Raw genomic sequence first — 12,801 nt, forward strand, 5'->3', positions numbered from 1 at the left:
ATGGCGATTTATATTCTTTCTGGAGCGAGAACCTACTTTTGTTTAGTGGAAGCTTGGAGTCATCATAAGGTAGTGCACAGGGTTAATATGCCTGCTGCAAAGAATGTGTACTAAGCAGATCAGAGTCCACAGAACGTAAAAACAATACCGCCGATTGAGTTCGCGCACTGAGTGCAGAGAGTGCCATGCCAGCCAGGAAGCGCAGACAAAAGAAAAAAGTAGTTCGCCCACGGTGAAGTAAATCGGCAATCGTGCAGTTATCACTGTAACAGGGTTGGTAACCAAACCGCCCCAAGGCGGGGCAAACGTAAAACATTTCCCATTGATGTCAAGTGATTTTTTAAAGGCATCAAGTAGGCATGGTTAAAAGCCCACAATACTTGCAACAGGTCAAAGCGCTTGCACGCTCAACCTAAAAATGGGATGAAGCAGCTTAATATAATACAACACTGGCTACGTTAAGGAAATGTCACATTAATTAAAAAAGATGAAGGTAATGTCTAGTACTCAGAAGTACAGAGGCATTTGAGAGTAATGCTAGGACATGACTGATTGATAGGTTTCTGTATTGGGACTCAAAAAAAACATGAGAGGCCCACTGCTAAGAGGTCTCTTCAATGGGAAGGGAATGGCCCCTCTACAAGAAACAAAAACGTATGTTATGGGGAGAGAGAGAGAGGGTGCACTTTGCTCCCGCTGACAACTCTGAGAGGAGTGCAACCTTACCTATTATGCTGCTCCACAGCAGCAATTGCAAATAATTAAGGGGCTACCCAGTAACACTAGGACCTGGGTAAGAGAAATACTATATAGAACACAAATGGTCCTGAAGGGGGAATTATAAAACAGCAATGATTATATATAAACCCACCTCTGATAGGTTACATTTTGAACAAATTTAATAGCATTAGGCTACTTCTTTAAAAGGCTCAATTTGGTTTTAAAATGATATAGTAAATCACGGGTGCTGCAAATAGTATGACAGCACAGTCCAAGTGATCAAGTGTAACAGTGCGCTGGTACTATACACAATATATACACGACTGATAATATATAGATAGATCAACATCCAAGGAAATTAGTATTTTGAGCGCAAAAAAAAATAACAGTCCCCTGAAAAATGTTGACGTTTCGACCCACAAGGTGACTTAGATCAGGGTCATCATAAGGGCAAAAGATTTTCCATAGATTCGTGGTCCTTAATACAATGGTGTTAACAAAATCTGCTGCGTGGTGCAGTAACCACTTGCACCCTTCACTGCCAGCAAAAAAAGAAGAGAACTGTCTGTTCCCACGATGCATAAGCTTATAGGGCTCTGTAGGCCGAAAAGCGGGAAACGTATGCCTAACAAAGCTGTTTGAGATCACAGCAGAGTCTCGGGTCACCCTTGTAGAGTCAAACACGCTGGCCTGTACACTAAAAGGGCCGAGACATGCCTGTATCATGGGTGGGATAAATGAAACAAGCGAACCTCCTGGATGCCATCACCTTCTCATAGCAGGCCCACTTGGGTAGGCCTTTTTGTTCCCAGAATCCCACCTCATGTCCCTTCCCTGTACCCAGTGCTGCTATTAGATATGTTAGGCCGTTTTCAAGAAGTAGTTCCCCGATACCTCCCTGGTGTGCCTGGAAGGAGGGGGAGGTTGAATCTCATTCTGAATCAGTTCTTGCCAACCCATTGTCATTCTGAGCAGGATAATGAGCCTGCTTAACCTGTATGCTTTGGTCATAAGAACTAACACTGTAACTTGTGCGTTACACTGTAAAAACACAGACAAGCCAGGCAGGAAAGTCGGTGCCACGTCATGAAATAAACCGGCCCACCAACTGACCTGGAGGAATATGCACATAGATTAGGTAGTCACCAGAAGTATAGTAACCAAAAGGTTAAGTACTTTTTCTTCTGATCTACACAACTTTCTACAGTTTCCTCACTTTGTAAAGGAGTCCCAAACCATACCTCTGTGGGAGGTAAGATTAAGTATTGTTGGTATACAATGGATATTTAAAAAAATAAAATAAAAAAATATAACAGCCTGGGCGAAGTACCCATCACTGCCTGCCTCAGATGAGGCAGTAGTGCTTTGAAAAAGTATACAAGGACGACATTGTAGTTGCCTGGCAGATGTCAGCAACCAGAATGCCTCAGGAAATAGCTGAAGAAGCAGCTATGGTTCTGCTGGAATCAGTCAGAATACCCCTCAGAAAGACTTTCTTGGCCAGAACCCAGAAGATCTTGATACAAAGGACGACCCAACACTAAATGCAGTTTTTTTTTTTTAGGTGCACCTCGTCCTTTTGAGCCCACAAAAATCTGATTGTCAACTAGATCATGAAGCACGCGGCTAATGTAATAGAACACAAAACATTAACTAGCAAAGGTCCTGGTGGGACTGGAAAACGTGAACCAGAGCCAAGAGACTTCCTATGGATTGCAGCCACTACTTCCTCAGACTCCAGAGAGGGCTCGCATCTGCATTAGGCACTAACAGGATTCACAAGGTTAAGAGGGTGAACTGGTGAAAAATCTGAAAGACCAGAATCTGAGACGGAGACAGATACATCAGACCCACCACTCCAAGAAAAGGCATCCTTTATCTGGGAGTAAGGTGAGACACCTGGGCACTGAGGGTAAAAGTTCAGACCGTGGAGGAGAATCATCATCCTTGGGAGATGTTCCGGTTGTATCAAAAGGGATTCTGCCTTCACCAGCCAGTCATACAAATAAGAAAAACAACTACTGACATCCGTAGTGAAGCTGCCACAATCACAAACTCATTTATAACGATGCATGGGGCTGTTGTAAGTCTAAACCAAAGCACCGCAAATTGATAGTAGTAGTGTTGGAACCCTACTGTGAACCTAAAGTAGCACCTGTGGGTGGTGAGGAGGTAAGATGAAAGTAGGTAACCTGGAGGTAAAGGGACACCAACTTAAACTTGTCCTGCGGATGAATAGGTTCAGAATACGAAAATTCAAGATAGGATTTTGGCCCCCATCCTTTCTGGGGCTACAAGAAAAGGAAGTAAGATCCCATGCCCATTTCTTTTGGAGGCATCACTTTTACTGCTTTTTCCAAGCAAGGCAAGGACCTCCACCTTGAGAATCCACGCATGTGCACGCTCTGAACAGTGTGCTCTTGTGGGAAAGATAGTAGCTGGATCACCCAGTGCTCGATCCAGTTCCCCTTCCAGAACTGAAAGTATAGGAATTACCACAAAATCACCCCCACCCTCTCCCCCCCCCCCCCCGCAAACGCACCTGGGCCAACACTCACCAGGTCCGAGAATTAATTTTTCTTATAGTCAGACACCCTAATTTGTCATCAGCTCCTAGTACATTTAGGCCTAAAAGGCATTTGCTGTTCGGACAGCCAACCTGCTTGGGACAACAACTTTGCTACCACAGTTGGCCGAGGTAACAGTAATGTCAAGTCTCTACTTTTCTGACACCAAAGAGTCACCCAATGTCTAGGCATAATGCGGTGTCAGGGAACAAAGATGAGACTCTGAACTGTCCCAAGAACAGGACCACTTCCAAAAACGAAGAAAGTGACTTCTCCCTTTGGTTTTCCTTATGCTTGTTGTGAGAAGATCTCCTATGAGAACATTTCCTGAAACATGATTTACCTTCAAGAGAGCAAATTTGTTTGCGAGCCTCCCTGTGGCCTTAGCCAAAACTAATTTGGCCTGCCACGCCATAGTGGCCTTTGGGTGCATGGAGACATAAGGATCACACATTGCTGCATCGTGTCCCTCTCCTAGACACCACATATAGTCGTCAAGAGTGCATAAAGGTACATCTTGCAGTACATTCTGCAAGCTTATAGCCTGAAGTTTTTATTAAAGACATGTGACTTAGTCACTGTCAAAAGCAGAGGGATTTGTTGGAAAGAGAGCTCTGGATCGCCAACAATGAGGTACGGAGAAACAGAACAGATGCCACAGTGCTGGTTTTCACAAAATATACTACGCTGATATCAAAACCGAAGAGTCTCACAACGGGAGCTGCATGACGCCACCGGGCAGCACTGAAGAACCACCAATGTGGGAAAATGTTTTCAGACCAGTATTCAGCCTGAAAGTATTCATAAGGTGAGGAATCTACAGGAAGATGTATAAATCAGGACGGATGGAGGGTGATGATTTTATTATTTTGAATAATTAACGACTAGGAGGTGAAGCACAGCCAACTAATTAAACAGAGTTTATCCAACAGCTCGAAGATTACCCAAACTACTTCAAATTCCAGTGGAACTGGCTGGATGCCAACTGGTTATTTTCAAGGCTATGTAAACTGCAGCTAAACGGGAAAACAGGAAAATTGGTTGGGCTATTTCACTGTTTACATCAGAGTGTCCAACATGAGTCCAGGTGAGCTAGATCCATTCAAGACTTTCATGATACACCAACTGCTATGTAAATTATTTCTATTTAAATGTATTTTGTATGCAACTATATATTTTGTTTCCATCTTGAAAACATGGTATGGACTGGCCCTCGCACATTCTAGTCTCAAAACCACTGTAAAGTTGAAGGTCTGCATAATTTCATCTGCCATATTTTTTTTTGGGGGGGAGGGGTGATTAACATCATACTCCTAATCTTTTTTATGAAGGGATATTTGAATGCAACAATCAATGAACAAGAAGATTTTGCCTACATTCATATTTGCTGTTCAGACAATGTCTACCTACCACCACCTCCCACCCAAAAAAACAAACTAGGAATAAGATCACGTACCTCATTTTCATCATTACTGTCATCCAGTGGGGAAAGCATGTAAGGAAGAAAACAGAAGATAAAAGAGTAAACATCTTTAAAAAGAAGATACACATCTTTATGTAGAAACGACAACGTTTTGTTAAAAGGAAATGGTTCATTGTGATTCACTCAAAAACACAGAGAGTTGCACCAAAACAGCTCTTATAACAGAATATTGTAGGAATTTATGAACACAAGTTGTTGAAAAATGAACATATAAAAAAACTAGGGGCTAGTACAACAGACAGTGTTGCTCTCAGGCATAAAATCCCATTTATTAAGCACAAGGAAACAGGCTTTAGCAAAAACCAATAAGCACGCCTTAGAAAGGAGTTACCATGGTTTTGCCAATGATGGGATAAAAAAATGCTTGGCCAATTTATGGTCACATATGCGGTCCTTGTTGTATGCTGCCACATAAAATAATTATTGAGAATTAGTTGGTCCAACCTTTTAGTTTCTTTACTTGTGGAGGAAGATCAGCAAGTCAGGTAGGTATGAACAGAAAAATATTTTTCAGCTATAATGCATCCAGTAATTACGAAATCAGGCAATGTATTAAATGTCACAATACATATGTTGTGTATATAAATCCGTGTTCCGGCGAGAAAATGTAGGCTAACCGCACTGTGCAGCAGTTGCGAACATGTATTTTAGACAATCGGAGTTATTCAGGAATAAGGACATGACAATTTCATTAGCTGTACATATTTCTACTGGCAAGTGGCAACGCATTTAAGTTTCACTGTCTTGATGTGATCAAAGGAGGCCTCAGAGGGGTGACTGGTGCCTTTGGCTAAGAGAGACACAAGCATAATGGGTCTGTAAACTATGTGCAATGGAGCTGGGTTTAAATTTGGACAAAGTTCCATTGCTTTTTGGAATAACTGGAGACCAGAAAAATACTTTCTTGCCATACATTCTATAATTTTTGTTTGTTGAATATACAGTGGCCTTCGGATTGGTATGTGTTGGGGATTTAGAATTTGGTGCAGAAAGATGTACATTTAAATGCTGTGACTTCAGTTTACCATTTAGAATGATGCACGTTTGAGTGCTCATTCGTAATATGTACGTGATGTTTACACATAGTGGTTGAATTCTGTAAATAATAAAGTTTAAGTCCTCCCTTTAGATCAGTATACAATTTTTTGTAGACAGACTATGGTAACATTTAAAATAATGTGACTAGTTATTTTAAATATGTGGTTCGGGATAACCTGTCACGTGCATTAATAATGGTAATGACTTGTGTAATGTGATCTTTCGTCCTGTTTCATGTCTGAACTGAAAATCTTTCGTATCTGGGCAGTTGCTGGCAATGTTTTTCATATAGTGATCTTTCGTCTTGATTCGATGTTTGTTTTTCAGTTAATCCAAACATAATCTGATGCCGATTTTGTTAGGATTTGGCAGATCTAATTGTTTGAGACTAAGCCTAGTAGACATTCGCTAAAATTGTGGTTACTTATACGGTCACAGGAACTGTTTTAATAACATAGTGGGCATTACGCTTGTTGTTCCAATGGAGCTAATAAGTATTAACTCCTATTATTCCATCAGATAGAATTGCACACTATCTGGCCCTGCATCCGATATACATCATGTCTTGATATATGTGACGATATGCTATATATAAAATGTATTGGCTACGTTTCCTAAACCTGTTCCAAGATAGAGCGTACCCAGGACGTTCGTCTGAAATTTATTTTTTTGTATTACATAAAGCTATTTTTTCCTTCGGACATAATAATAAACCATGCGGACACATACTATACGTAATTGGTTTGAGTGTTTATGTATGTTATTTTATGTGACAATTTATTGCTGTTTATATTAAAGAAGGGAAAGTAGTTGTATAAATTGATTTTAGTATGTACTTAAGGAAAACACTCAAGACAGAGGCTACAGTCGCAGTGAGGAATAGTGTCACACAAAGTTAAGGTCTGGTTGGAGACACTTTGTGATTGGTTAATTGACAGTGAAACAGCTGTACCCTTTATGGTGCAACTGTTTAACCGAAGGAAACTGTTTATTCAGTACCTCCATAACACCGAACACGAGTAGGTGCTTGGGGAATGTTTTTTTTATTTGGAACCCGAGTTTAAACTATTGCGTGTGTCTTTCTTGCTATGACCCAAGTACATAATGTTAAGAGCAAGGTATATGTCATCAATTAAGGGGACACTTTCTGATGTTCGGATTTGCGTGTCAGCATAATGTGAACAGCAATGGCGGGCAGTGGCAAGAATGCATTTATGAAGAGAATGATAATACTTGTTTTTTTATTGAAGTTGCAGTCCAGATTGATATAAAGACACTATGGTCTGTGGCGTGGTTCACAACCTTTTGGCTTCTTTGGGCCACACTTTATCATTACTGGAACCCGGGGACCCGTACTGAATCATTATTGGAATCCGGGTATACCTCAATGAGTCATTACTGAAAGCTGGGTACCTAATCTGTTAATATTATTTACATTTCTGAGTAGTCGTGGACCCACTGAGGAGGCTTTGCAGACACCAAGGCGTCCCCGGACCACAGGCTGGGTACCACTGGTCTGTAGCATGAATAGATCTTTACTACGAAACTGATTAGACATGTTCCTTTACTGTGACATAGCAGGACTGGGCTATTTTAATGGTAATGTCTTGTCTGTATTTCTGGACAAGTATGCCTGCTGCTCACCTATATAATTGTTTCAACCATGAATGTTATGGTTATTTTGATCATATATGAATGAATGCATATTTGGTATATTGGGGCTAATTGTAGATCTGTCATTATCTTTCCGTTTTCGCAGTAAAAATATGGAACAATACATGGTACTTATTCCAAAATGGTGATTGTAACAATATACTGAAAAAGAATAAGCATGATCTTTGGATGTTAAGTCTAAGACTCAAAGTAGTTTGAATAGCTGTATATTGATTGGCTAATTTGCATGGCATATGTGACTAGATGTGCAATTTACTGTTTTCAATCAGCCTCAATATATTTGGGAGGGGGTGAAAAGTGTGAATATGGATTCAAGTACTGTCATTATAATTATGGTTTTAAGGAATTGGTTTGGAATTACGATAGGTGCTGGATGAATAATCCTACGTATATTATTTAGAGTTATTTCTTTCATCAAATGTTTTTGAGCTCATCAATAAATGGGATGAACTGTGATATATATATATATAGTCCAGTAGAAGGCGTCTTGCCGAAACGCGTTGACAGACATTTTACTTGGGACTCTGGATTACCTGCACAAGAAAATAAACTCATGAACTAAATACGAGCGTTCTGGAATTAATTGATTTCGAGATTTGGGAGATACGTGATGGGATCGGTGCAGCCGTCAGATGGCTAACAGTCCATCTGTTGAAGAAATAATATATATATATATATATATATATATATATATATATATATATATATATCTATTATAAAAATGGTTTCTCCTATTTTTAATTATTTTGTTACTATATGAATTTTCTGACCCAAACAATTCAGGTGTGCTGTAATCTGTATACTATTTTCAGTTTATTGGGAATTGTTCAGGGTTATGCTATGTATTTAATGGATTTTATAACCAAGTCTTTGAATACTAAATGAATTTTATGACCTGAACACATTAGGTATGCTATAATATATGTTAAAGTTTTATTGTGCCTGATCTTAAATCTTTCAATTAGATAGGTGGGTTTTATATATTAGAGTAGGTTGCTCACCTAATTCATTTTATGCGAAAAAAATGTCTTGATGGGATCTTTTTTTAATTATGTGTAATCTTTAGAATTTGCAGCCGTAATGAAGCTCGAGATTTAGGAGCTAAACACTTTGGCTGCTTTGCCATTTGTTACATCATTCATCAGAAGAACAAAAAAGAATAATTCTTAAGACTTCTGGATTTGATGTGTTTTTGGACTGAAGATACGTGTCCACTGTTTTTGTTGCCTCTCTATATTGCGATGATCTCATATACATATGCTATGGCTGCCATTTTCTTTTTAAGTTTTATTTACTGTTCCAAGATTGGGGAGAGGGGGTGGGGGGGCGCAATATTGGCACAACACTGCAGACTATCAAACTACCACTGCTGGACCCCGCAAAAAGGAAAAAAACAAGCAAAAACGGGTGTGGAAGGGCAACAGAGGAGTGGGTGGCTTTGGAGGGAGAAACTCATCAATGATTCTACGGAAGCAACAGTGCCCAGAAGCCATATGGAAGTAATGGAGAAGCTGAGGGTGTAAGAAAAAAAGAAGTTTAACAAGACTGGTAAGGGCAAAGGAAATGACAGAGGAACTCGTGGTGTAGCAACCCACAGCTGGGGATGCAAGTTAAGGTGGAAAGTAGCACATGTGAAGGGCAAGAAAACACCTGCACTCCTCATAGATATCTGAAGGCAACAGGAAAAAAATAATCCCATGGATGCAAGCCGTGGAAGGATACAACTTGTCTAATTGGAAACACCATATAACAGCTACACTCCAGGGGAGGAATGAACAGAAGAAAAAAGCCACTGAATAAGAAGCAAGCAACTGAGGTAGACAAAATGGTCGACCAATCATGAGAACTGTCTGATCCAAAGCCCACTCCAAATATTGGTACTGTATACAATAAATCTTGACAGCAGACAGCTAAAGCTGTATGTAAGCAAAACATCAGCGCAAAGCCAATAGGTCTCGCCTATATGAGATTTATTGGCTTTGTCAATGTTTTTTTCTGCCAGGATGCACAACAGTAAGGCCGTTGTGCAGCATGAATTAAAGTAAAGGAAAAAAGCAACATGATGTGGCCAGCACTAACTGCATCATAGCACGTATTCACTTTAGTTTCAGCCATGTTTCACAGCAACCATGCTACTGGCAACATGGCTAAAATATTAAATGCACTTATTGCCGCAACATATCCCCTAGTATCAGGGCTCATTACTAATATTCTAGGGATGGTCAACAGCCGAGATGGCAGATTTTATCAAATGGGTAAATTAATCTTAGAGGATGTAGCAATATGGCCAGAGCTGCGTTCAACATGCTTTTGATTCTGGACAAACCACTTAATCTGCTCATCCCTAAAAAAAAAATAACAAAAAAAAAAAAACACAAATAAGACCTTCTGTAATGTAACCGGTGCTCTTGTAAGGTACTCCAATACCGGTGGGTAAAAAGCGCAGTTAAATTGAGAATAGTCACTTGCATGACAGCCTAGCCTGACACCTCTGTAATTAGTAAGAAAAACAACAGGGATCAATGCATAACAGAGCAAAAACTATTTACACTCACTCATAATTCAAACTGAAAATGTTTTAGTAGAAAATGAATTTATGAAATACCATTCATGGAGGACACACCTCCCACAGGAGCCTCCACCAAATTGATGGATCGTTTCTCTAGAATCACACCACCTACTGCTTTTGAGCTTTTCAAGGTGGAGAGTGAGAGATGAACTGCTCAATTAAATCTTTAATATTAGATATTTTTTCTAACTTTATTAGTTAGAAATTCGAGCAATCAACGGTGCAACGAGAAGGTACCCAAGTACGGGCAGACAGAGGAGAAACACTAATAAATCAATTAACCAGTACTTCGTCCATGCTCCATCCAAGGGGCAAAGGCACGACGACGACAGTGGGACCAACAAGCTCACCAATGAGAAGCAAGAAAATGAGTAACGATGGAGCCACCAACTGATAAAGAATTGCCAGGCTAAAAGCTCGATTTAGAGCGTTTGTTTAAGGAACAGTTCAGCAAAAAGTGAAAGAACGCATGTACTGTCTGCAGCAAGACGTAAAAATTAAAACTTCTTAAAAGGAAGATATGAGAATCATGTCAGTGAAACTGTCAGTCTGCACAAAAAACCTTCCCATGCAAAAGCAGAATCCTCTGATCATTTGTAAAGCTAAGCTACCCAAGTGTAGTTGAAGAGAGAGTTACCTCTCAATGATTTCGGGACGAATGTACAACAAAATGTACTCCACACAAACGTATGCACAAATAACTGCTATGGATTTCGACCTTAAGTGTCAATGTCTGGCTGACAGAGTGAATTTTACAGAATCGGAATAGGACTTCTTGACATGTATTCATTAAGTATGCATGCACATTTGAAGCTATCTTTCTCTTTCTTAAGCTTTAACACGTTTATAACATTCATCTCTGCCTATGCAGACACACCTTTACTGGCCTTTGGATTCCTTTGAAGTGTTATTTTCATCATGTTATGCACAGGGTACATAGAGCAAACATGCACATCCTATATCATAACTGCTTTTAAATCCCCCAACTTCAAATATACATTGGTGTGTACACAAAGTAAAGCACGTATAAAACCATGTACGCTTCATTCTTCTCTACACCACTGGCACATATTAGATCAATCTTCTAAAAAAGGAAAACCTATTGACTTCAGTATTACTTGTCCCTTTATGACGGGACTATCAGCCATCATGTATTTTCAGGCCATCGAACAAGAAACGATAGTGCACTTGTGAAAATGTAAACGTATTTTGAAAAACGTATTTATGTCATGTGTGTGGAAGGGTGTGGGATGAAGGCATGCCGTACCACAGCAACAAGATGTTCCTAGCCAGAATACTCGCTTGATTTCTACAGTGCTGGTTCTGCAATTCAAATATTTGCAGCATCATTTCCTTGATTTGGCTATACTTCCCTATGTTTAATAAAGCTGCAGTTTCAGGGCATTCCCTACTGGTCCTATAAGATACGGTTACATGTAAACCTATTCTCCATTGCATGGAAAAGTTCTCGTGGCAAACTATTTCATTTGTATGTTTCACAGAGTGTAGTTATTTTTAAAAAAATGCATTGCAGGTGATCACGATGTTCATGTACGACGTTTAAAGCAGTGGTATAAATAATCAGTTGTGTGGGTGGTGTGGTTCAGATTATCTTGTGGTGGGTGGTTAAAAGTCAGGATTAAGATGGTCGGATTGATCACCTTTGAGAAGAGGCGCCGGTTTACCCGTGACTACAAAATAGTTATATTGTGCTACTGACACACAGGAAAGCAGAACTTTGGAGCGAATGTTATCTCAGTGGTATTTCTGTACTGGTGGTGATAAAATGTATTTTGTCGCTTGAATTAGTTTCGATTATGAACAACTGTGGGTGATGCACATTTATATGAATTGTATTGTAAATTGATGTGCAGCCAGTGGAGCAGAGTAGGTCTAATGTGATTCCAAAGTTTCAAACTGGTTTTTATCAACTTGCTAATTGCAGGGCCAATCGTAACTCAGGCTTGCATTTTTTCTATCTCGACACATTGTGATCCTAAAACTACCACACATATTACCACAGCTTTCTACAGGTACACTGGACACTATTTCAGTTTTTTTTTTTTTTTAATTAAAAAAATAAATTAAAAAAAAAGCGCTGGTAAAGCCAATAGGTCGCAGCATTCAGAGCTATAGGCGTTCGCAATGCTAATGCATTGGCGTATATCAACAAAAACAGCCCCACAGCCATACACAAATGCACTTACACTGCCAATGCCTAAATCTCTCGCACTGCCGAGACCTATTGGCTTTGCCCGTGCTAGTTGGTTTTTCTTCTGCCAAGGCAGATGGGGGGGAAAAAATGAAACGCGAAGTCTTCCCAATGGGTCAGTTGTGAGGAAATACAAACATACCTTGTAAATTACCAGTGCAAGTTTAAATAAAAAAAAAAACACAAGGAAGAAATGTATAGAAATGAAAGCAGATAGGGCCGGTACAATGGAGATTCAACCCAGCAGTGAAAGGTTTACAGCTATGACGCCTTGAGAGGAAAGCCAAGCCTGTGCGCTAGTATTCCAGAGATTACAATCCAGGACTGTTGGAAAATAGTTTCTAAAAAGCTTTGGCAAATGCAATAGGATTTGGGAATACAGGTTGAGGAGAGCGGGAGGAGGGTGGGGAGCGGGTTTTAAACACTGTTAAAGGGGATATTTAAAAATAACTGAGATCAGGCGGAGGGTGGGGTGGGTTTAAAAACAAATGAGTGGGAGAAGGGTGGGGATGAAGTAAAGAGACCAATAACGAATGAC

At 39.9% G+C, this 12,801-nt stretch overlaps 1 protein-coding gene across 3 annotated transcripts in view; it reads right to left on the reverse strand.

Moving 5' to 3' along the window:
- The window catches only part of SETD2 (SET domain containing 2, histone lysine methyltransferase), a 1,164,442-nt gene that overhangs the window by 1,110,044 nt on the left and 41,597 nt on the right, over nucleotides 1-12,801 (reverse strand). For 2 of the 3 annotated variants that reach the window (XM_069210931.1, XM_069210932.1), the window contains one exon: nucleotides 4,744-4,779. In XM_069210931.1, the coding sequence (XP_069067032.1) occupies nucleotides 4,744-4,779 (36 nt within the window). The remainder of the gene's footprint in view (nucleotides 1-4,743; nucleotides 4,780-12,801) is intronic. The other variant, XM_069210934.1, reaches the window with a different exon arrangement.

Source organism: Pleurodeles waltl, chromosome 10, assembly GCF_031143425.1.
Source record: "Pleurodeles waltl isolate 20211129_DDA chromosome 10, aPleWal1.hap1.20221129, whole genome shotgun sequence".
NCBI classification, from domain to species: domain Eukaryota; kingdom Metazoa; phylum Chordata; class Amphibia; order Caudata; family Salamandridae; genus Pleurodeles; species Pleurodeles waltl.